General features: G+C 36.8%; 2 protein-coding genes across 3 annotated transcripts in view; one reads left to right on the top strand and one right to left on the bottom strand.

Annotated features, from left to right (window-relative positions):
• The first annotated feature begins 1,598 nt into the window (after positions 1-1,598).
• LOC121316155 (acylphosphatase-2-like) overlaps positions 1,599-26,640 on the top strand; it is a 44,766-nt gene continuing 19,724 nt past the window's right edge. Inside the window, exons 1-3 of one of the 2 annotated variants that reach the window (XM_041250998.1) lie at positions 18,813-19,088; positions 19,683-19,699; positions 20,496-20,605. In XM_041250998.1, the coding sequence (XP_041106932.1) occupies positions 18,959-19,088; positions 19,683-19,699; positions 20,496-20,605 (257 nt within the window). In that variant the 5' untranslated portion in view covers positions 18,813-18,958. Of the gene's footprint in view, positions 1,762-18,812; positions 19,089-19,682; positions 19,700-20,495; positions 20,606-26,640 lie in introns of those variants that run through there. The other variant, XM_041250999.1, reaches the window with a different exon arrangement.
• foxg1b (forkhead box G1b) lies at positions 5,597-6,982 on the bottom strand. The gene has a single exon (XM_041250997.1). The coding sequence runs from the start codon at positions 6,718-6,720 to the stop codon at positions 5,701-5,703; it is 1,020 nt and encodes a 339-aa protein (XP_041106931.1). The 5' UTR covers positions 6,721-6,982; the 3' UTR covers positions 5,597-5,700.

Genomic DNA, 26,640 nt, shown 5'->3' with positions numbered 1-26,640 from the left:
TTAGACGACATCCTTTCCGAAGAAGTTTCATATTACCTTTACTTGTAGCGCCAATGCTGTAACTGAAATGACCAAGTTGAAGAAGTAGCAGAAGCGGCCAGAAGAAGCTGGTGTTACTGTAAGCATTTGCTTTAAACCAACAGCAGGGACCGACAGCTGTTGTGTGTGTTGATGGATAAAGAAAGGCGTCTGCCAAATAAATAAATACATAACAATGTTTCGATGAAACCGTCAATACTTCTTTATAAATCAGCATTCGGCCTTGTAAACGATCGATTTATTTACATTATTCAATTTAAGACTACAGTATTCAACCAAATTAGTTATTTCCAGTTCATAATATAATAATAATAATAATAATAATAATAATAATAATAATAATAATATTTTCACAACCCATTTACTCCAAGTTTCTAGTGCTTTATTTTATTTTTAAATACAGTAAATGTATCCTTGAATTGGATAAAACCTTTCTGAATATGGTCCCAGTGTTTATTTATAGTTACGGGTTATTACACTTAAAATGTTGATCAATTTATTTGAGAAAATTAAGTGTCAATACCTTTTTAACTCTTATAATATTGCAAGTGTGAAAATATCAACACTATTTCCATAAACTTAGCGTAGAATAAGGGTTTATTTTACAATACAGCAACTCAGAAGACCAACATTTTGGCCTATTATATTGAAATGTTCAGTTGTCCTATTTTAACAGATGCTATCTTTAAAATCGATTTACTGTGAATGCACATAACCCCCATTTAAACTTGTCTTCTGAATGAGGTCAATGCAATAACTGTGGGATAACCAAATAAAAAATAATGTGTTCCCTTGTACACAAACATTCGTTGAGTAATTCGGAACAACACAAAAATCTGACATAACATAAACAATAAAGGTAGAGAGAGAGAGAGAGAGAGAGAGAGAGAGAGAGAGAGAGAGAGAGAGAGAGAGAGAGAGAGAGAGAGAGAGAGACTGTATATAAAACAATAGCTTTATTATTTATGTTGTCTATCAATTAACATCTATTTTTGTGAGCAAAACATTTACTTAAACTTTAGTCTTTGCTTCATTACATAAGCCAAATATATTCAATTTAGAACCTACTATTTAAAAAAAAACAGTATACTGTATAAAATAAGCATCATCGACTGTTAACTGTGTTCTATTCCAACTAATCTGAAATGCTTTTAAATACTAATAAATAGCCTATTCAAAGTTAAATTGCATTGAAGAAATATTTTCCACAACTGGTCTAACACAAATGTTTAAAGTAAGAATTTTGAACACAGTAATCAGTCTTCAGATTAAGGCGCGAGGAATTTGAATTAATTCTTTCTGACATGGTGCAAAACATATGAGGCTGAGTATGTTTGAAAGCAGCAAACTGTAAAACAGTATTATCTGTGACCGCAGGTCATTTCTGAACTCCGTGTTATTTTACAAGTGTGGAGAGCAACACTGTTAACGCGGATAAACCCTCTCTGCGTGACGTGTAACACGCAGCATAGCTTTAGACGTTTCATCATATGTTATTATAATTTGGAAGAACTTTGGATAATGAGTCCAAAGACAAGACAATACCTTGTTCTCTCGCTCCTCCTAGGCTCCATTGTTTCTCCCGGGCTCTGTAGATGTATTCATCTTAAATCCCAGCCTCAGCGTAATCCTGTTCAGGTCAAGTTTTCCACAGAATGAGCAGCAATGCAAAGCCTACTCTCTACGGACTACAGGTTCCAACGTGAAAGATGGGGGCCCAAGGTGAGCAGTCACCGATCATAGGCGTTACGTTTAACTGCTTATTGGATGGCTTTTTGTAAAGCAAACTCTCTTTGTTTTTCCTTGTAGTATGCGTGCGGTTGTCCGTGCGGAAAGTGTGTGTGTGTGTGTGTATTTTGTGGAGAAGCAATTAATTTCCTCTAAGTGTACCTCTCAATGATTCAATACTCAGAAAAATATAATGTTATATTAAAAATGTGTGATGTAGTATCTGTCAAGTTTTTATATATTTTTTTATTGATATTCAGATCTTAAATGCATATATTTCAATATTGTAAGTACCTATATTTAAATGTATTCAATTCGTCAATATTTGGGGTTATAATTTCAATAAAAGCTGTCTTTTGAAATGAATAATTTGCTCATCAACAGCGGAACAACTCAGCATTTTCGAGAAGCAAATTTCATAAAATCTTACAAAAATTGTTCTAGAACTTATTGGCAAAGAACTAACCCAATTTTCAGAGGTATGTAAATGCATAATGTACAGTATACTGAACAGAAAAAAAACACATTAAAATGTATCTCAAAATAAAATAAATACATGTCTAATTCTGCTTAAAGAGATAATTAAAATAATTAAAATGTATATAATCTACAATATTATTTATGATATGAATCCAAACTGTCAATAGTACCACTCACCTTCTCTGCATATTCATTGAATGCTCCATCTGAAAGTTGAGTATATATCAATTTGATATAATGGACGAAATGCAACATAGGGTTACATTAAACATTAAAAGACTGTTATTGTTTTTTTTTTCTTTTCTTTTTTTTTTTTTTAGCTTGACATTAGCCGAATTGTGATTTCATTACTTCAAGTGTTAAAATAACCACCTAATAAGAGCTGCTCATGCTTTATAAGTTGTGCGCTGACTTTGTGAAGACCTTGGTCTCGTCGTGACAAATCACACGTTTTGATTATTTTAAGAGCTTTTTTCTTTCATTATGTTATTTTATTTAGTTTCTTTTGATTATTTTTTTTCAAGCTCAATTGCCATTGCAATTAGCCTACTGATCTCAAGAATGACCGATCCTATACATAACAAGAGACAAGAAAAAAATGCATATGCAAATGAATGCATATGGCTGTTAGTAACATGCTCCGCTTCGATAGCGTAATAAAATATGTTAAAACAAACATAAATAATTAATTAATAATTTAAATACAGGTGATTGAGTATCAGGGCCTATTTTGTAAAGCAGGCATCAATGATGAATGGTATTTAAAGTCACATGATCACCGCTGCTGTTTTGCGTTACTGGATAAGGCATATTTATTTATTTATTATTTAATATAGCATATATACACGTAATAAGATATTGTTTTTAATGGCGTTTTAAAAGCAAGCCGAACTATTTTCCGAACTCCAAAGGGCGACTGAGGTCGCGGAGGATCTTCTTGTGATATGCATGGCTGATTGAAGAGACATTTCATTATTTGTCCAAACAGAATTCACATAGATCACATTTAAAACAGCCCAGAATCACCACGAAACAACCCAGTGCAGTAATTTGGGTTTACCTGCGACTTCCTACCCCTTGTAACGTTATATATTGGTATTTTTAAAATATATATTTTTAGTTTAGTTTCCTTTTCAAAGCACCCTTTAAATTATGTTCAAAGATAGTCTCGTTGTGGATTCGCAGCTTTTGGGATCGAAAATGTCACAGCCATTTTTATTCATCAATAGTTAATCCACAATGAACAACAACAATAATAATAATAATAATAATAATAATAATAATAATAATAATAATAATAATAATAATAATAATAATAATAATAAGATTCTAAAATTTGTTTAGCAGGCATTGCTCATAACTTGGACGGGCCTATTTATTTCATTGTGATAAGGGCGTTTGAGGTCGCAACGTGTTCGTATTTCCTTTTAACCTACACAATCATGAATAAAGAATAAAAAATAAGAAATGGAGAAATTCTGACATAATCTCTGAGTTGAATGTGTTCATGAGTTCGGACATTCGAAATGCTGCAGTTTCCTGTGGTGTACAAAACCTTTTAAAATACAACTTGTGGAATGTTTCTCCAGCACTGCACGTCCTACGTAGATTAATTATATGCTCATATATCTAACAGGGTTTTTGCATTGTTTTTGCTACAACTTTGGTATGAAAGTCTATAACACGTTTCCAACCCACACCACAGCTTTCACAAAAACAAACACTCAAATAAGAAAACGTATTAAAAGCGCATGCACGCGCATACGAGAAGCCGTGAACATATAGGACACTGTCACAAAATGAATTCTCATCCTCCGTGTTTTACATAAACGTTCTTAATTGCCCTCAAGAAAGAAATCTTTATTCCCTATCAAATTACACCAGGTCTACATATTTATTATATACACGTGCACATCTACAATACTGTAAATAGACAATTCTTGAAATGTTCAGGCTTAGTCGATACATAGGCAAATGATATATATATATATATGATAATAATATATAATATATATTATATATATATATATATATATATATTATTATATATATCACGTGCACAAAGTCAGACTAATTTGCAAGTCATAATCTTACTACATCAAAAGACAATGCATCCCAAATATATAAAATTGCATGTGGAGATAATTTCCCTGGTAAAGGAGATATGCTGTGCAAACTAGTCACAAATAAATCAAAACCGAGTATGTTCTTAACCAAAACAAACTAAAAACATTATATTTTATTTGAGTTTCACTTTACAGAAACATAAACAAAAAACAAGACAATAGTTTGAAAAAAAACACACCTAAATAACTACTGTACAGCGAAAAGTGCAAAACGTTGAAATATAGAAAATAATACTAAAATGCAGCCACTTAAATGAATCCCGAGAAATAAATAACGTATAAAGACATACATGATACAAACAACATCATCCTGTTTGGTGCTATGTGGATGTTAGACACCTTTGGATAATAGTAGAACTGGAGGCATATATATATATATATATATATATATATATATATATATATATATATATATATATATATATATAACATCATTTTATGCTGTGTAAATATAATTTAAAAAACAACAATTGTCTAATTAGAATAATAATCAAAAACATTATTTCTCTTTTATACCCCTTTACAAAGATAGACGTTTATTGTTTGTTTTTTTCTTTTAAAATGTATGGTCACATTGTTCTAGCGCTATTACGTCACGGTCGATAATAATTGGTGAGAATCATATAAGATCCATTCTATGGTGCGATCTGGGCAATAATACGACCACTGTTAAGTAAACCAACATAGCTAACCCACACAGAGGCCTACACGAGGGCTTCTGCTTTTTCTATATATGTTGCTACCTCTAAAAATTTACGCAATCACGTAATGAAAAACAAACAAACAAAAAACATGTATAATGTATAAACGGTGTAATTCAACAAGAATATTGTTGCATCTTTCATTACAGACGGATGACATTACACTATATATATATAGGACTATAAGACTTTAAAATAAAAACACATACATTAAACTAAATATCACAGGTGACACATTTGAAATTGTTTACATCACATAAAAATAATCAGAAATGTATTTTGTTACCTTCGGTATAAAATGAATTGTTTATAACCTAAGGTAACAAAGGTCCTCCCTTTCCAATTTTGTTTATGGATAAAACAAACCAAAAAATAACAATTTTGTACGGGTAAACAATGCAAGTGTTTTGGATGTGTTATCAGACAACAGGTCATGAGAAATAATGTATTCTTCATGTATGCTTTTTTTTTTTTTTTTGCAGCTAGCATTTTTATTTATAGCATTGATTATTATTGTTATTATTTTAAATTTCTTTCTTATAAAAAATAACATAAGTTTGCCAATTTGGGAAACAATATTTTTTTAATTTGCGTGTTATTCTTTCCCCAACCTGGAAGTAATAGGATCAGTTTAAAAACGAACTAGCAGATGTAACCCTGTTTTGATGAGACAGGACTCCAGCAAATCCCGTAGAAACACCCGATGTAAAGGAAGGCAGTGACGGTCTCAGTGTTTCAGAAATCAGCGTAGAGGGCGAGCTGGACGGTACCCCGAAACCACCTCCACTGTGCTGAACGGACTGCGAGTGCTGGGCTCCAGAGACGAAATAGCCAGCTTGTCCTGATAGTAAACTGACAGAAGACGCGCTCACGCCGTAACTGTTTGTCAGGCCAGATCCACCCAATATCGGACGAGTCAGGTCCCCGTTTCCCAACTGATCAATCCCGGAAAGCAGAGAGCCGTAAGCATGACCCTGGCTCAGAAATCCCGATGCAGATCTGTTATAATGGGGGTGATGCAAAGATAAAAATGGCGAGATTTGCCAGTAAAAAGGGTTGCTTGCCCTGTCGTTCAATCCCAGCCCGAGCGGCCCAAACCGAAGACCCTTTTTCAGTGCCAACTTGCCCCTCGATGTTGTTGACCGCCTCCGAAGTTTTCCCGTTGTCCCCCCTATAAAGACGTCGTCGCTCGACGGGTCGAGCATCCAGTAGTTCCCCTTTCCTGGATCATCGTAATGCCTTGGCACTTTCACAAAGCATTTATTCAGACTCAGGTTATGCCGTATTGAGTTTTGCCAGCCTTGTTTGTGCTCTCTATAATAAGGGAAATTGTTCATGATGAACTCATAGATGCCATTCAGAGTCAATCTCTTTTCTGGACTCTGTCTTATAGCCATCATTATTAAAGCGTTGTAACTGAACGGCGGCTTGTCGTATTTTTCATTTTTATTCTGTTCTTTCGGTCCGTCTGCCTCTTCCTCCCCGTGATTGTCCTGGTTAAAAGAACAAGATTCCATTTCCTCAGTCACAGTTTTCTTTTCTGGGGTCCTTGAGTTTGGGTTGTCACTTTTAGAAGGAAACAGAAGGCTCTTGATACTAAACGAAGTGGATTTGGGAACCATTGTCGGCTCTTTCTGATCCCCCATCCCCAGCAATCACAACAAGCCTTGGGTTTTGTGTTTAACAAATAAAAGGTCAGACACGATCTGATCACGACATTGCATGCATGAAGGAACTTCTAGGACAGAAGAGCGGTTGATGCGGAACGGAGAAATTAGTAATTAAGGAGGTTCCCTCTTACTACAGCATCATCAAATGGGCGGCACTAATAACTTGCTGACATTTTTACACGATCCCTTTAATCAAAAGACATGTAGTTTTATTTAATTACATAAAAACTATCCAAGGATGGTTCATATAGCACGCCTTAGAGTCTCCATTTTTATTAGTTTAGATGTGAGAAGCAACGTCTATAAATTAGCCTAGTCACGCATGGAAGTGTGCATGATAAATATGCCATTACTCATTCGAAAACTATATGGTCTCGAGAGACTGTGTTGTTTATTTGTTTATTTATTTAGCACAGTACTGCGTTACGATTGCATACGGCGTTTATACGCATTTTTGTTAAATGTAAATCATGCATGTCATTTTGGATATTCAACTTTGAGAAATCTACTTTTTTATTGCAATAGGCTATATCGTTGCGCGATTGCATCATTATTGTCCACATTTATTCGAGAGAGGCAATGTATACAGTACATTTTCTCGTTTAATACAAAAGCGGGCGTGGATTCATCTGCTGTTCAGTTTGCAAACATATATTTATGAACACAGATTTAAAAACGTATCATGTGGTCATGATTGTGTATATGAGATCATTATGTGTAGCCTATAAATTATTTCCCACAAGTAACCTCCATTTGGTCTGTTATCTCAAACACCCGAGACTACCATATCTTTTAGCACACTGATGACGTCAGAATGGTTGGCTAAATATTTAAAACATATTTCTCCAAACTATAGCTTATATATAAACCCATCTTGTTTGTGGGAGACGATGGATTAGCAAATCGGTAAATAGTAAACATTGCGTGGCTGGGGTTTGCAAAGCAGCCTAAATCATTTCTGTGCGTCCTGCTGAAACACCAAATACTGTTGAAACAAAATCTGCTTTAAAAAAAAGAAAGAAAAAAATGCAAATGCCCCCACAATATAGACCCTGCCAACTGTCCGTTATTTGCCGGGACTCTGCGGTATTTTGACCGCCTTTACGTCATCAAACCTTACGTTTCTGGCTGTCAAGGTACCACCGAATGTTCCTGTCAGGACACTGCACTCTGATTGGCTATCAATTTATTGTTAATAAAACAATGAATAATCCTCTCCCAACACTGAACCCTAACCTTAAGGTCAGTGTCCTATACTGCAGCCATTACACATCTAAAGTAATTCATGTTTGGCTGTGAATACGCGTTTTTGTTACTTAAAAAAAAAAAAAAAAAAAAAAAAGTGAGTGGAGGTGCTGACTTCCTCAGTTGTCCTGACAGGTACATTTTGTGGTACTTTTGTAGGCACTGCACATTTCTGCAAAGGGCATGTACGGTCTGTGGGTACTGCAATCTCAGTCTGTACTAAGAGGGGTTTAGGACCCAGGGGAGCCCTGTAGCAGACATGCATTCATTGCTCGAGGCAAAATGCGACGGCTGTGCCTGCGACAAGCGCTCCTCGTCCGGTAAAAAAAACAAAACAAAAAAACTACAGCATATTCTCACATAATCCTAATTAAGCAAGGTTTAGGAAAATACATACAATGCACGACTGATTTTAACGGTGGCAATGACACTGTTTGTGGTAAGCACGAGAGATCACAAAAACACCAAAAAGCCAGTGATGCTCAGAAAACCAGCAATTCAATAACACCTTTCCTTGTCAAATGAAAAACGGAGATCAAGGAAGTTACATACTCAGAACCCTTTACATGTTGTGACTAGTTCAGCAAATCTGTAGTGGACATGTTCCCAGACTCTCACATTGCATTCTGAAGGGAAGTCAACAAAGTCACACAAATAGTGAAAGATAAGCGCTGCGTTACAATTTCAGCATCTACATTGCTTTAGAAATTCAGATTGATTGATAATATGTGTTTATATACATCAGTAGTAGTTCTTTAAAAGATAGTTGACAATGAAATGTTACTGACAGTACCACAGTGGTATTATTGATTATTACTGCTGCCATGTCAGCCATACCCACAACTGTAGTAGCCTACAATAAGATTCACAGGGACCAAGAGAGAATTGGATTGAGAAGCATTTCTGGTTGTTTTTCTGTTTTATTCCTTTTAAAAAGACGTTAGATTTCTGCAATCTTCCTTTAAGATTTTACCTTAGCAACATACGGAAACAGAAAACTTTGTAAGTGTATTTAAATTTAGGTTCTAAATTCAAAGTTTTCGAAGAATAAAACTTTTGAAGTTACAACCTGTCCACAGGTCATGTACAGATATAAGTGTCATTTTTCAAGTGTATATATATATATATATATATATATATATATATATATATATATATATATATATATATATATATATATATATATATATAAACAGGTGTTCAGTTACTCACTCCACTGCAAAACGAAATCAATTTAACGATTATATAACTGTTTTAAGTCTTTAATTTAAAATTGCTAAAACTTGCAAACCAGATATTGCATTTTCGTTTTTATAACGTTGGTATATACGTCTGTATTATAAAATATTATATATATTATACATTATACGATATAATATTATATTATTATTATAATACTATATGAAAAATCATCCCGTTAAAACAAAATATAGTAAATATACCAATGAACTTTAACGCGTTTATATATGTTATATAGGCTATAGGATATTAAAAACGTATTGGCACAAAATAATAGAACTATTCGTTTTACCAGAAACAATTTTTACTATTTTGACCTATTTCGCCGGCGATTTAAACGACAATGAATTTCATCGAATTAAAAAAAAAAAGAATAGAACGCATAATTTATCACCTAATATCACAGTATAGGCTATAAATAAATGAAGGCTTACAAACAAAATAGAGTAACACAATTCACTATCTATCTATCTATCTATCTATCTATCTATCTATCTATCTATATATATATATATATATATATATATATATATATATATATATATATATATATATATATATATACAGGTATAGGTCACACTTTTGTTCACGTAATGATTTTAACTTTTGTATTCACATTTTACAAAAAGCTGAAAAAGGAAGAGCAATTTCATGTCATTCCTTTTTTACAGAATTGTAAAACTTTAAATGAACCCCAAAGTTACACAATATGAATTATTCTATTAAGATTACAATATGAATTATTCTATTAAGATCCACAATATGTTACATACAGTGCCGTATCCTGAGCTGACATTCTTCTGGGATCACACTTAGGTTTCAAGCTCTAGCTGGCAGTATTTATATACCTGCTTGGTATTTACTATTCAACATCTAAATCCATGTTACACGGCAAACCAACAGAGAAAATGAAGGAGTCTTTTGTACTTTAACAGAATATTTACATGAGCATCAATACTGGTGATAAAAAAAAAAAAAAAAAACAACCGAGGACACGATCTCTGTGCCCTCATAGTTAGTTACGGCCATGGTTACATTTCACAGTATGAATCATTCTATTATTGAGATCTACAATATGTTGCACTACCACAGTATGAATTATTCTATTATTAAGATCTATATATAGTTTGCTCAAAAGAACGTTTTGCTGCCGTCTGTTAGGAAAAATCTGCCGTAAATAAATCAAGCACTTTCTACAGCTAATGGTAAACAATTAGAAAATGATTGGTTATATTGCTTAAAGTATAGCATAGCATAGCAACACCATTATTTGATGTTAAGTAAGCTTCCAATGTTGTTACTAATGAATGTGGAATTTGTAAAAATAAATAAATAAAATGTTTTAAAATATTTACCTAAGTTTGCTTTGACATAACTGAGAAAAAAGTCAATTATCCTGCTGCAGACTTTAATGGAGATGTTGAAACTTGATGAATGGGGTTAATTTTATCTGATACTACAATTGCGTTTTTTCTGCCTTTGTAAACGTTAAGTAACGTAAAATATATTGTGTAATTAAACAAAAAAGAAAATAGAAAAAAAAATCCATTGTCGACTGTCTCTGACTGCAGAGTGTATACAAACTCCGTTCGTAATTGTATTTCAAAGCAATATGAAGCTACAGAATTATAAACACAAGTTCTGCAAGACGTATGTAATTGTAAAAACATATAAATACTGCAATCGTCTGTGCTTTAACTGTATAATTCTATCGATTATCATTATCACTGAATGCCATTTCGTTTGATAATCAAGCGAGCGCAATAACAGTGCACGTCATAATGCTCTTCAATCGGATGACTGGGTACACCGTCCGTAGCGCTTTACTTTTTAAATGTTATTTAGCTGTTTTTTTTAAGTGTTGACTTGCAAAGTGTGTATATTTGTCCCGTTTTTATGTCACGAGATGACAATATCAAGATTGTGCTTGCTGCCAAACACGTTAGGCTGAAGAAGCAGAGACGAAACGAACAAGGATGAGATACTTAAGCCGAGTTGAGTGACAAATATTGGAAGAAGCAGGGTTGGAGTGGCTGGACAGACGACTTAATTTAAGTACTAATTGTAGTTTATTTAACAGTCCCACATTGCAAGGCAGTTGTACTGTTATAAATCAGTGCATTTTAAATGTATGACTAGTGTCCAGTGATATCGTAGTTAAATGCTGTTTCCTTTTAAGAACATAAGAAAGGTTACAACAAGAGGAGGCCATTCGTATGGTTGTTAGGAGCTTATTGATCCCGGAATCTCATCATGCAGCTTCTTGACGCTGGGGTCAGCTTCAATAACATTACTAGGGAGTTGGTTCCAGACATACAATTCTGTGTAAAAACAGTTTTTAAGCCTTTTATATGTGTGTGTGTGTGTGTGTGTGTGTGTATATATATATATAGACACACACACACACACATATAGCTAACCATTATCACCCACAAGCATTAGTGTAGAACGGGGCAGGATTTCAAATCTCGTCCCATTAGAACTTTACTGGACAAGCACTGTTGTGGGACAAGAATTCTGGACATATGTGGTAACAGGAGAGTGGACAGGAAGCCTCTTACAAGTGTGGTAATCAGAGCCGAGCTGTACAGAGTTTGGCTGGGTGAGCAGCTTTCATGGGGGAGGGTGTTAATTGGCTTTATAATTACAATGAGTTTGGCTCATGTGAAATTGTAGTAAATTGTGGGAAACAAGTGGTTGCATGTGTGGCTGCCTGTACATCCCAGACGGTGGTACATTGTTTTAATTATTGTGAACCCTGCACACTTTCAATTTGATTGTATGTATACTCAAAATAAACTGTTAAATAGTTATCTGTGGTTTGTGTTCTCAATTCTGGTTGGTGGTGGATCTCAGTTGAAATACGAGTGAACTTGTGTAAGCTTTGAAGTGAGGAATGCCTATAGAGAACGCATCAGTGTTATTTGTTTTCTGTATTTCGTAGTCTGTATGGGTAACTACCGTTCTGGCATAGTCGGTAGTACATTGTACCACTGCAACGGCCAGGTGGCATTTACAGAAATGTATATCACATTTCTTTAAATTATTAATAACAAAACAACATTGACCAAGTTGAGCTGTGCTCATATACATGATATCTACCGTGGCTTGCGAAAGTATTGACCCCTCCCTTGGCATTTTTCCTATTTTGTTACCTTACAACCTGGAATTAAAATATATTTTTTGGGGGTTTGTATCATTTGATTTACACGACATGCCTACCACTTTGAAGATGCAAAATATTTTTTATTGTGAAACAAACAAGAAATAAGACAAAAAAACAGAAAACTTGAGCGTGCATAACTATTCACCCCCCCAAAATCAATACTTTGTAGAGCCACCTTTTGCAGCAATTACAGCTACAAGTCTCTTGGGGTATGTATCTATAAGCTTGGCACATCTAGCCACTGGGATTTTTGCCCATTCTTCAAGGCAAAACTGCTCCAGCTCCTTCAAGTTGGATGGGTTCCGCTGGTGTACAGCAATCTTTAAGTCATACCACAGATTCTCAATTGGATTGAGGTCTGGGCTTTGACTAGGCCATTCCAAGACATTTAAATGTTTCCCCTTAAACCACTGGAGTGTTGCTTTAGCAGTAAGCTTAGGGTCATTGTCCTGCTGGAAGGTGAACCTCCGTCCCAGTCTCAAATCTCTGGAAGACTGAAACAGGTTTCCCTCAAGAATTTCCCTGTATTTAGCGCCATCCATCATTCCTTCAATTCTGACCAGTTTCCCAGTCCCTGCCGATGAAAAACATCCCCACAGCATGATGCTGCCACCACCGTGCTTCACTGTGGGGATGGTGTTCTCGGGTGATGAGAGGTGTTGGGTTTGTGCCAGACATATCGTTTTCCTTGCTGGCCAAAAAGCTAAATTTTAGTCTCATCTGACCAGAGTACCTTCTTCTATATGTTTGGGGAGTCTCCCACATGCCTTTTGGCGAACACCAAATGTGTTTGGTTATTTTTTTCTTTAAGCAATGGCTTTTTTCTGGCCACTCTTCTGTAAAGCCCAGCTCTGTGGAGTGTATGACTTAAAGTGGTCCTATGGACAGATACTCCATTCTCCGCTGTGGAGCTTTGCAGCTCCTTCAGGGTTATCTTTGGTCTCTTTGTTGCCTCTCTGATTAATGCCCTCCTTGCCTGGTCTGTGAGTTTTGGTGGACGGCCCTCTCTTGCCAGGTTTGTTGTGCTGCTACCTTCTTTCCATTTTTTAATAATGGCTTTAATGGTGCTCCGTGGGATGTTCAAAGTTTTGGATATTTTTTTATAACCCAACCCTGATCTGTACTTCTCCACAACTTTGTCCCTGACCTGTTTGGAGAGCTCCTTGGTCTTCATGGTGCCGCTTGCTTGGTGGTGCCCCTTGCTTAGTGGTGTTGCAGACTCTGGGGCCTTTCAGAACAAGTGTATATATACTGAGATCATGTGACAGATCATGTGACACTTATATTGTACACAGGTGGATTTTATGTGACTCCTGAAGGTAATTGGTTGCATCAGATCTTATTTAGAGGCTTAATAGCAAAGAGGGTGAATACATACGCATGCACCACTTTTCTGTTATTTATTTTTTAGAATTTTTTTAAACAAGTTATTTTTTTCATTTCACTTCACCAATTTGGACTATTTTGTGTATGTTCATTACATGAAATCCAAATAAAAATAAATTTTAATTCCAGGTTGTAAGGCAACAAAATAGGAAAAATGCCAAGGGGGGTCAATACTTTCGCAAGCCACTGTATGCGGCAACTAAAAGAAAAAGATAAGGCGTTTATTTTTGTTTCCTTGATGTGTTTTTCTGGATTACTTCCACATTTCTTTTGTAACACAGGGACACGTTTACACATTTTAAAACATTAAAAAAAAAAAAAAAAAGACAACTGGACATAATATTGTCAAAATATTGAAGTAAGGTTTAGGAGCAGGTTATAGTATAAATTACTTTTTATAATTTGCCTCTGCATATTTTATACACAAATCCTTGGCAAGTCAAAATGCTGTTTCTGTCACATCAGATTAAATTAATTAGTCGTCATCCACCCAAAATGGTCTTAAATGTATAACTGGTATACATGTCATTACAAATAAAAAGGCCACATTTTTAAAGCAAAACAGTCCTCTCACGAATAATACAATCATAATTTCAACAAGTGTATCTAGTCTATTCTCTTAAACTACCCACCAAATGTTTTAACAGTGATACTGTACTTCTGGGGGCTTTCAGCATTAGGTTGCTTATCAAGATGGGGCCAAGGCAAGTCTGAGTAAGAGCCGGAGCAACAGCATCAGCAAATGTGACAGAGTCACACAAAGAGCGCGTACAGTATCCTGGGGTGTCCTATTGTGAGTGAACTTCTGGTGAGAGTTATATATTTGTTATAGCTAGCAACAAGCTTTTTATTGGGGTTTTTGTTGAATGTTAAGTGTTGAATGTTAACAAAAAACTCCCGACCTGAGCTGGTTAGCATCCTATCAGACTAAGCATGCAGACTTAAAGTCATTGTAGCTAGCAAAATAATTCCATAACTCTTACTTACTTTACATTTTCATTAGCTACATTGTGCAGTTTTGAAATGTTAGAGCGTGCATGTATTTTCATTTTAAAACATGGTTTCTGGTACTACTTGAGGATGAAGATAGCTCTCAGCTTCAATGCTTTATTCTTGTGTAATCTGTTTGCACTCAGCAGTGTCTTATGGGTCAAAGTATGTTACTGGCTGAATGTATGTCAGTCAACAGGGGAAACAGATGTTTGGTTATAGACAGGAAAGAAGCCAGGGAAGGGGTGGGGACAAGTTCACTCTCTGGGTGAAATGACCCAGGAAGTGCAAGACAGTGAAGAACATGGCTTGAAAACAGAGATGAAAATGCATGTTTGCTAGAACATGTACTTCTTTCAAAACTGCACATTTAAGATTGGATGTGTTTGGTGAAGATATTTTATGGAATTATATTGTAAGCTACAATTAATATATAATTATTATTATTTATGTATTTATTAGCAGACACTTATCCAGGGAGACTTACAGTTGTTACAAAGTATTACACTAAAAAATATCACAATACAAAATATCACATTACAGATAAGCAGTTATAAAATACAATAAAATCAGTAGTAAGAGGAAATTTAAATGAGAGAAAAAAAAAGACAGTTAATAATTTGATTTCAAATAAGAGGAATTACAAAAAAAGTGAATTTTGTTACTGTGGCATGGCCGAGGAAAAGCCCTGCACATAATGAGGGGGCGGGGCAAAGCCCTGCACATAATGAGAGGGGGCGGGGCAAAGCCCTGCACATAATGAGATTTGTTCAGTTTAAATGTGGTCTGGCAGAGGCAGTGCTAACAGCTCGTCTCCGCCAGACAGCTTGTGTGAAAGCCTGGTCGGCAGTCAGTGTTTATTGACTGTCAGCCACGCAAACTAAAACCCTGTGTTGAATGTGACCATCTCTGAAATTGATTAATTTAGGGTTAATTCGGAGGTGGTCACAATAAGCCTGCAGCTTTTCTGTGTTCAGGATGGGGTGTTCAGAGGAGAGAATGAGAGCGAGCGGAGAAAAGCAAAATGCAAAAACAAAACCAAAAGTAGAACAGACTGCTTGTTAGGTTCAATGAAGGCTACTGCCCAGCCTGACCTACGTGTTGTGTTCGTGATCTGTTTTTGTTTAAACTTTTGTTTTATTTTTGAGTTAATAAAAAACGGCGTCGCAGAGCGCTTTTTCACCCAAGTACCTGCCTGTGTGTTGTTTCTGTCAGCTATCTGGTCTGGGGACGTCACTCCTCGGCTACCCTGTCACAGTTACCTTTAAGAGTAAAATCAAGTACAAGATAAAGAAAATATAATTATGATTGAGAGCAGTAGTAGAATACAGAAAAGTGTGGCACAAGTGCAAGTACAAGATGATGAAGTACTGATACTGATCACGTCATTCCACCACTGAGTGGCAAGGGTGGAGAAGGAGCGGGTTCTGGAAGCGGGGGAGCGGAGGGGGGATACAGCTAATCTGCTGGTGTTGGAGGAGCGTAGGGGGTGAGGGGGTGTGTAGGGAAAATTAATAGTCTGGAGGTAGGAGAAAGGTTGAGCCAGCGATAGGCAAGTACAAGAGGCTTAAATTCGATGTGAGCAGTGATAGGGAGCCAGTGGAAGGAACGGAGCAGGAAGGGAAATGAGGAAGGGTGAGCATCAGAGTTTTGGATGAGCTGGAGAGGGTGGATAGCAGAAGTATGGGGGCCGGCCAGGAGGGAGTTGCAGGGCTTGAACTAGGAGCTTCGCGGAGTAGTCAGTGAGGAAGGGGTGAATTCTGTGAATGTTGTTGAGGAAAAAAGCGACAGGAGAGTGCCAGAGTAGGAGAGGAAGGGGTTGAGGGTGACACCAAGGTTCTTGATGGATGAGCAGGGAGAGAAAATGGTGGATTCAAGAGGAATAGAGACAGAGATATCAGTGGTGGGGGAGGAAGAGGGGGGAAGAAAAGGAGGTCTTATTTGGAGTGGTTGAGGTTGAGATGATGCACGTGCATCCAGGAGACAGCTTAGAGACAGGCAGAGATAGAGGAGGGCATGTGGGACTCAGAGGGGGGGAAAGGAGAGGAAGATCTGGGCATCATCAGCATAGGAATTATACAAGAAGCCATGGGAGGAGATGAGCAACCTTCGAGAAAATTCAATATTTTAACCACTGGACCACACTGCATATACTAAGGAGGATCCTCACTTGAATCACATACGCAATCAAATTGTTCCTACATATATCTATTCGTTTACGTCTCCTTGTCGTTTCTTTCTTTGGTCCTCCTCCTCCTGCCCTGCCTCAACCTTGCAGAGTGCCTTATCCTGGGTGCCTCTTGCCTGCCCGCTGGTGTAACTGTCTCCAATCTATAATAATTACATCACAGGAGGTGGCTATAGAGCTCCAATGGACAAGGCCATGGGCCAAAATATATTACGTCCTCATGGGCATGGCATCTGTCAAATGCAATAAGGAATCGTCAATTCAAATCTTTTGTGGATATTGCCTTGCTGAATAAAGTCGTTTTTGTATTTGTTCATTGTTTGCTCTAGTTAAAAAGGTAATATCCAGGTTGTAGTAGGGCATCTTCACTCTAATCTACCCACAAACAGACACAAACTATGCAACAAACCAGTGGTGACCAAAACACCAAACACTGCGATCCATTTTGGTGGATCTCAACGGTCTCTGCGATCCACCAGTATGCTATGACCAACAATTACAGCAGGACTTAATATAATAGTGTCCACCATGTAAGATAGCAATGATAAAACAAAACAACCACAACAAAAACTTAACAAACGCTCAATCAATAATATTCAGCACAGGTAGCTATAAAACAGAAACTTACCAGCATTTCCTTCTTGAAACCTAGGACTCTGCTCTAACTTTTTTTAAGCACGTGTGCCTAAGTTATAGTGCAATACTTTTCCATCAACAAAATTACAAATGGACAACTTTTTTTTCAAATTTTGTTAATAACACATTTTCACGTTTGAACTTCTGGCTCTTCTGTAATAATGCAGTCTTGAAAGTCATCCGTTTCCCTGCATGCTGACAAAACGTGCAAAACAGTTTTTTTTTTTTTTTTTTTAACATTGTAAAACTTAAGCCAAGGAAAACCTTTTAGCTTCTTTTGGTTGAACTTGTATGTTCTTTTGCTACTGAACACGCTGTAACTAACACAGCCCTTCTCAAAGTTCCCTGTTCTGACATACCTGCATTGCTCCCTTCTTGTAAAGATACCAACATATCTAAATTTTGTTCATCGTGGTTCTCTTGTTTGAAACCTCTCCAATCACATGAAAATAATTTGTTATTTACTCATCTTGGTTTGACAAGTTTTCAAAAAGTCTGGAAACCAGCAACCATCGCAATGATAAAGCAGTGAAATTGGCAGGGTATGGGATTTGTAGTTTCTAACGTGTGATTAACAGTGGGCAGTGGACACCAATAAACCATTCACAGAGCGTATTAGCTAGCCAGTTTGGTCGTATTTAAATAGTATGACTGCCACCTAGTGGACAAGAGATACATACAATTTAGTAATGTTGTTGAAAGTTGCAAGAACATCCAGTAGAGAATATTCAGAAAATCCAGCTTCACCAATAAATGAAGAGAAAAGTGAATTCTTGATAAGAAAACAGCTACTTTAGAAAAATGATTTCTTTCCTCAATATGTTAGGACTTGATGTGAAAGCCTTTTTTTTAAATCAATTCCCACATTGGCTGCCAAACAAATGCATGTAATCTCTGGAACATGAGTAACAGAGCAAGTGTTTACAGCATGTTTTAAAAGGGATACTATCTGATACCAAATAATAATAATAATAATAATAATAATAATAATAATAATCTAAATATGACCTCGATTGCACTTCTTTACGTTTGAAAGATGTTGGTTGTATGTCTAACACCATCGTGTGTTTTTTTACACAGAGAATTGTGAGGGTCTGGAATCAACTCCCCAGTAATGTTGTTGAAGCTGACACCCTGGGATCCTTCATCCTTCAAGAAGCTGCTTGATGAGATTTTGGGATCAATAAGCTACTAACAACCAAACGAGCAAGATGGGCCGAATGGCCTCCTCTCGTTTGTAAACTTTCTTATGTTCTTATGTTCTTATGTGTGCCTCTGCTCCCCGCACGGTACGTCATACGCAGATTAATCCCGTAAGTGCGACGTCACTTGATAGCAGAGCGCTGAATCAAAACTTGTTCTGAATGTCGAGGTATAGAAGTGTTAAATTTGTGTTAACCTTACTTCTGCTAGTATTAGTTACAATGTCAGACGTAGTTAACGCCGATGCAAAGCTGCTTTCCCTAGACTTTGAGATTTTTGGTCGTGTTCAAGGTACGTAAAGAAGACTCAAGTTATTTTTTCCTGTTTTTTTTTCTTCTTGTTCGCTCTTGCCAGGATCAGCTGCATATCCCAATTAAAAATAGAAACTGTCGCAGTGCAGCGCAACACTAATTTGGTCACAAATAATGCTTTGTTGCTACAGTAATAACACATGGAAATGTGTTGCTGCAAGGCTTCAAATTGCTGTGATGTTAACATAGATCAACTTTTTTGGTTTTGGGTTGCTGTGTGCTCGTTAAAAGCATGCAGTGGCAGCGCTAAACAAAAAATACTTTTCAAGCACTGACTGTATGTTCGGCGGGACATGCTCTTGAAGTGTTATCGTGTACTTACTAAGTTTGTTTAAACACGTTGTTTACTCACGCGTCCAAATATTAACCCCCTTCTGTTCATGGGCACAGTATCAAGCAGTAAACCAAAAGACCTGACGCGAAAAAGAAGCAGAACTCAGACTACAACGGGATTTCAGCTCTCTACTGTCCCCATCTGGACAAACAGTCAAATTGCATTCTAGAGGAATTTGTGCATATTCAATCTAGCCATTTTATCCTCACAATATATGTATATGTGTTTCTCTTTGAACAGGTGTCTGCTTCAGAATGGTAAGTAATGTAGTTTAAGTACTTTAACCTTCGGTATCTTCTTTATGCGTAAATAGTTTCAACGTTAACTTGAGAGGAGTCTTGCCTTGTAACTGCACTCATGCATTGGTGCATACCTGGACAAAGTCCTGGTTTAAATTGGGCAAATGCAGCAATCAATACCATTAGTTTCATTATACATGAAGAAATACATTTTAAAATTGAGTGGATTCTAGCTGAAGACCGATGCAGCAAAGGATGCACAATGCCAGCAGTGCAAAGCTTATGTTACACCTGTTAATATATGGATAACTGTTTCCAGTGGAATCTTGTTTCTGCTTTTTCCCAGTAAGACTCAGTTAAAAGCTGCTATTTTAAATCTGCAGTGTCCCTCTAACATTCATTTTACTCTGAGAAACACAGCTGTCTGATTACCAGAGTCTACAGCTGTCTGATTACCAGAGTCTACAGCTGTCTGATTACCAGAGTTGCCTTTAGCAGTTTTCTGGTCCTCAGGTGTTGTTTATGCTCTAGGGACACGTCAGTTGAAACCTCCTTGCCACTACTTCACTGGTGTGTTTTTGGATCTAAAAACTGCAGCTTTTTAACCCTTTGTTAATCAAGTTGGTGTAAAATAGACCCCACTGTGTGATCCAGTCATGCACCAGGTTCTACTTGCAACAATATGAGGTTATTAATGACATTGCTGAGCTCCTCTGTTTAAATGTTCTTTTTTATAAGCTGAAGTTTGGACCCATGCTGATTTCACCTGGAATGATCACTTACCCCAGGTTTCTGGGTTGTTCTTGTGTTGCAGTACACTGAGGAGGCAGGCAGGAAACTGGGATTGTCTGGCTGGGTTAAGAACACCAGACAAGGCACTGTAGTGGGTCAAGTGCAGGGAGCAGCGGACAAAGTAAATACTATGTAAGTACATAACTCAATGCTTGAATACAAAATAAATACTATGTAAGTACATAGCTCACACTGCTTAAATCCACAACTGCAAGGAGCTCATGAACATACATTTTGTTGTTGAAGACAGGAATCTGGTGGTTGGCTTGCACTTCACAGTCCTGTTTAAGACAATTCATAATGCAAACCAGTGAAGTTGATCTGAAGTGGATTAATTCCGGTGTATTGTTGCCCCCTAGTGGCCAAAAAGTACCTCATTATGCTCAAATTCATACACAAGCATCTTTTTTTTTGTGAGCATCCTTTTTGCAACCACATCTGTCTCTGACGTTAATCATATACAGGAAGGCATTGTACAGGGTTAAATATATTTGGCAAGGCTTGGCACATTCTGCTCATGCATTTTATTTGACATCAATACTGATAATGGTATCCTTATGTCAGGGAGTTTCATTTCAACCTTTCCTTGTCTTTTAAACAGAAAACACTTGGGGATATAACAATGTCAGAAAGGTTTGCACTTGTGTGCAGTCTCCCTGCTTGAAAAGCAATCTGACAGATTTAGGTTACTGATTTATGGCAGACACCGAAATGTTTCTTTCCTCATGACTTTTCCTTACCTAAAGCACGTTTTCTGCAGTCATTTGTATTCCCTAAGACTAATAATTTGTTATTGGAAATGGCATGTAATAATTCTAATGCCATTAGCTTTAGTAGTGTGCCTGTTGTCATTTTTTTGCTGCTGGAAGGAAACCTTTGCACATTAATAATTTTAAGTGGGGTAGGGAACAAGGTCTGAATCAGATGATTTGCTTACTTCAAGGTTTGTATTCATTCAGCACCATGATGGACATTTTGTTTCCATTAGGGATATTAGTTTGATAACTATACGAATCTAGTTCATTAAAACAGAATACCAATCTGGTACAAACAAGTCTAAATTAATAAGCAACTACTGGGTAAAGAGCAGAATTAAAAATGTATTATTTTAAGAACTTTTGCTCGTTTAATACAATGAAAACTACAAAATGTACTCCACTATATAGTATCGCATATGCCTGTGAAGGCTTTATTAAAAAACAACAGCACATAGATTTAGACACTTGAAAAGCTATTGAAAGTAAGTTACCAAAAAAAACAAACAGAAGTAACAAAAAGGCCAACTTAATAATATGTCATTTTGAAAACGAAGGTCTGTAGACTTGAGGTCTTCTATAAAACATCCACTGAACCAGATACACTGAAATTGGGAAGCTGAAAGCCCTGTCATGAGCTTATTCCTGGGGATGGAAAGTAATGCAAGGCCAGGGGAGCAAGGTAAACCAGGGGTTGTCTGTGGAGTAGTCTTCTTCTTTAGGTATGCAGGGACCAGACCATGTCCAGCTTTAGTGAGGAGCAAGAGTTTGATCAGGAAACTACCAGACAACCAATGCAAGGATACTATGAAACGTGTTCCATGTAAACACTGATATTCGTTTAGAATCTTTACTTGCTTTTTATCAATCTAATTACTTGTGTGCTAAAAAGAAACAGCCTAAAATGGCAAATACATTACTTTACAATTCTTATATGTTGGTAGAGAATTAACCTGCTAATCCTGTCAGCAGTCTTGCTTGTTTTCAGTGAGGTTTTAAATTACACAGATTAATGGTGTGTCTTTATAATGGCACATCTAAGCAATTTGAGACTAGCTTCTCAGAGTCTAAATCATTTGTCCAGGAATCTTAACGACATGTGAGACTGAATGGGAACAACAGATAGCACAGATAGAGAGTGATGGATTGAGTGGTCCGAAGACCACACTAAACTCTTTGAACTGGACAGCAGCATCCTCTTAGAAAAACCATGCAATGTGATCTTAAACAGCGTTAGTTCTCATTAATGCTGTTCTTGAACTCAGTATCATTGCTGCTGTTGGTTTCCACAGCAGAAAGAATGTGTTCGTTTTTCTAGGCAGATAAGAAGCACATTTTAATCCAGGACATTTATGTCACTATGATGAGCCGATTTGTATTTACTTCTTGTAACAATACTACCTCATAAAGCAATCCTTGTTTAAACAGATGTCTAACATGTCAGTTGCATGTGACTGAGGATGTTATGTTTATTCCCCAGACAATAACACCTGTTTTCCACCCCCAGAAGCTCAGGTCATGCTGTACTGTAGTTAGTTCATTTCTACCAGACCCCTGTTCCCTCACAAAGTTAGTTCAGTTGGTCTGAGTCTACCTCTTAGATCAGGGCTTCCCAACCCTGGTCCTGGGGACCCGCTTTGTCTTCCGGATTTCATTCCAACTGAGCTCTCAAAGACTTAAATAGCCCCTTAATTGAACAGCTAATTTTCTTAATTATACCTTTTTAATTGTGCTCAGCTCCTAAAAAGTTGCAGAGTTCAAGTTACTTATAAAATGTTAGAGTTAACTTGAAATCTGCAACTGTTTAAGAGCTGAAAACAAGTTAAAAGGTCTAATTAAGCAAATTATCAGTTCAGTTAAGGGTCTAGTCATTGAGAGCTCAGTTGGAATGAAAACCAGCAGGCACAGGGGGTCCTCAGGACCATAGTTGAGAATGCCTGTCCTATATGAAACGGGGTGACACCTTCTCACTGAACGGAAGTGTGCATCCTGCTATTATCTGCCCACCACAGCACTGGAGGCCAAACCAAACAGGCCCAAAACAGCTGTACTTGTTTGCTGTTTTAAGGACCAATCGGTGCTTGACTGCAGTTCATCTCTCTTGAGCAAGAAACTGTATAAAGATGAGTGCTGTAGAACTGTGCCAGACAATTATGTTTCCAAAATGATGACAATGGGAAATTATGCTAATAAGCTTTTTTGAAAATGAACTGTTCTGCTTGTCTGTTTTATATTATATATATATATATATATATATATATATATATATATATATATATATATATATATATATAATATATATATATTTTAATGGTTTACAGTATTACAGTATTCAGTTCCATTAGATGTGGACTCGTGTTTAAGAAAGAGGTCACAGTGCTGATTTTCAATTGTATTAAAGGCAGTTTTCAACAGCAGGGGCTCATTCTTAATTCTTTGTTTTAGAGGACTGTCCTTGAGGCAAGAAGACACTGAGCGATTCTGTTCAGGGGGTTGGACAATGTTGTCAGTGCTTTCCAACTTCCTGTCTAACATTCTTTTCCTTGTGAACCACAGTGCATGTTTTCCGACCGGATTGAGATTTACTATAGTGGTATTGTGTGGAGTTATTCACAGCTAGCTGCTTTGAAATGGAGTGTGGGAATAACTCTGCAGCACACTACATGGGTGAAAAAGTCACATTTGTAAAACTTGCTGTATAGAAGCCTCTTTATTCTTCTTTATTATCCTTCGATGATGATGATGATGATAATTCTATGAATTATAGACATGGGCCAGGGGTCCAGATAGTGTTAATCATGCTTTCAAATGAACAAGTCTGCATCAAGTCTTGGAATTAGCTTGTTTCTGTCACTTTTACAGTCATTACTGATGAAAAGTGAGCTTGATATCCCACACTATCAAATTTATTTTTAAAATCCTTCGAAATTACCGCCTTGCATTCTTGAGTACCAGGCAGTTCTGTAAATGTTACCATGGTAGCTATGAAATCATCGTCTAGATTTAAATAAATCGGACATCTGTATTGTTAGGTTATGTTACTGTTTGTTGTTGATTCTGGTGAATCTGTTTTATTACATAAGAGGCAAGGCAGCCAAATAAATATTACCAGCAGACGTCATTTTACATGGATTAGCCAGCATTAATCTCAAGTCACCTCTCATGTGATTCCTGGTCCTTTGTGTCAACTTCATGTTTTTTATCTGCATAATTAAAACAAAGAAAAAAAAAGCCTCCAGTGGAATTTCAAAGCAGAGTTTCATTATGATGTATTTCGTTTGAAACGTTTCATTGTCTGAATAACATTTTCTGGTTTAAGGCATAACTCAAAATGTAAAATTTCTTTAATTGTTTTCCAGCTGAGAAACACCTGCTGCCTGACACGAAAAATAGGCTTGCTCTACAACATCTGTTTACATTTGTATTTCAGCAAAGAGCTGTCTTGAATTCATAGCAGGATGTGACTGTTTTGGCCTGAGAAAAATCCTCTTGTAATGAAACTTCTGAAGTAGAACAGGAAATAAAAGAAGCCATCTTGAAAGGCTGCATCAGACTGTGCTCACATACTGTCTGTGGATATGAACAGAATGGCTCTACAATTTCTGTTATGGAAGCTAGAAGTCATTTTTCTGAGGGTTTAGATTTAATTTCTTCTTTTGTCCACCAGATGTCACTCCATTCCTTTCCACGGCCCTTGCTGTGGAAGTTTCCAGAAGGTTGTTTTATTAAAAGCCCTGAAGTAAAGCTTTGGCAACCTTGCATTAATGGCATTGGGTTGCTATTGCCTTTTATAAAGAATACAAATAATTGCTGTTGACTGCTGGGCTTTTTCCACTGGTATATTTCCATTGTATGCAGATATGTATTTCCAATTAATCTGAATCGAGGCCCTTGTCAGGACCTTTAGAATAGATGATATGAAAAAAACATGTTGCCACAGTTCCAATTTTATATCCAAATGGAACTATTGAAGTGTGTCTCTATGTGAGGAGGAAGCAACACAAAAATAAATAGACCCATGTAATCTTTTCTAAGAGATATGACAAACTGTATGATCAAAATCTCACAGCTACAGTAATGGCAGTAATGCCCTACACATCCAGCAGTTCCAGTACTTCAGATTACTTTGACATAATAATAATAATAATAATAATAATAATAATAATAATAATAATAATAACACACATCGAGGTGTCTGGTGTACCTGAGTGCACCCAATTTGAATACTAAAACTACAAAAGCTGATTTTCCTGTCAGGCCTTTATGTTAAAGTGTGTTATTGCTTGCTATTCTCGGAGAGCGACCGCAGGAAGTTCTGTTTTTTAATCGATGTGTTTATTTTTTCCCTTGAACTGCAGGGCCCCTTGCTAAGTGCCAAGCCTCATTGGAAAACTCTGAATTGTTACTTTAAAAGCAAAGAGGACAACCAATGTAATCAGGGGGCAAAATAATTTTAAATTCCTTATAAGGAACAGTTTTTATCAGTTTACACATACTAGTATCCTCTATCGGAAAGCGATATATCTGTTTAACCCCTGAAACATTTAAAAGGAAACCAGAGACCTGGCAGGCCTGTAATTTACTCAAAATCTGCAGTTTAGCTGCCAGTCAGCCATAGCTTCAGGCAAAAACTTCAGTCCGCAATAAACATAAAAATATTTCAGAATGTGTGATTTATTCCACTCTGCTCTGTTGCTTTCCCCCCCTGTTGTGTTTCACTGTGGGTAAAATACTGTGTACTGTGATCTGTGGTTTGTTGAAAAGAAGGGAGCAGTTAAGAGAGCATGTTGAAGAAAATGACAGTCTTAGTATCTCCATGTAGTATTCTTCAGTACGCACGTTGTGCTGATGAAGGGTGTGGGTGGATATGTATTTTGGCTGCATTTTTGGGTCGTATTGATGACAGTGGAATGCAATGTGTTAGAGTAATCGCTCCTTTGAGTGTGCACATGTTCCTATTGTCTGGATATGCAATCTGATTGTAATTACTGTAGATTTGGCTTTTTTTCTTTTAGTTCTCAGTGCAACTGAGGAGGCACAGTAAGGTTCTGCAAACATGGAGAAAGGGCTAGTGTGGATGACATCAAACCCTTGGGTTTTCATTTCAATGTCACAACCTTATAAATGTTTTGGGTTCCAGTACTAGGATCATCTACAATATTGTTCCTTGTGTAGGACACAATAATCCAGATGTGCATGAGAAGGCCCTATTTTGAACAGCTGTGAGACTGCTATTACTATAGCTACTTTCAATACCATTACCTCTGTCTCTTTGATGTTTCACTGTAATCTGAACTGTCACACAGCCACAGCAAAGCTATCCATGATGTTCGGAAGGGCCTGTGTAGGCAGCACCACAAGGGCACTATCAACAGCAAACTGACAGTCCCGCAGCAAGGACCTCAGACTGTG

Source organism: Polyodon spathula, chromosome 5 (genome assembly GCF_017654505.1).
Source record: "Polyodon spathula isolate WHYD16114869_AA chromosome 5, ASM1765450v1, whole genome shotgun sequence".
Lineage (NCBI taxonomy): Eukaryota > Metazoa > Chordata > Actinopteri > Acipenseriformes > Polyodontidae > Polyodon > Polyodon spathula.
This window is presented reverse-complemented; position numbering and strand designations above follow the sequence as displayed.

Bases quoted from the DNA above. Each gene is read 5' to 3' on its own strand.
- foxg1b (XM_041250997.1), bottom strand. From the start codon at position 6,720: ATGGGGGATCAGAAAGAGCCGACAATGGTTCCCAAATCCACTTCGTTT.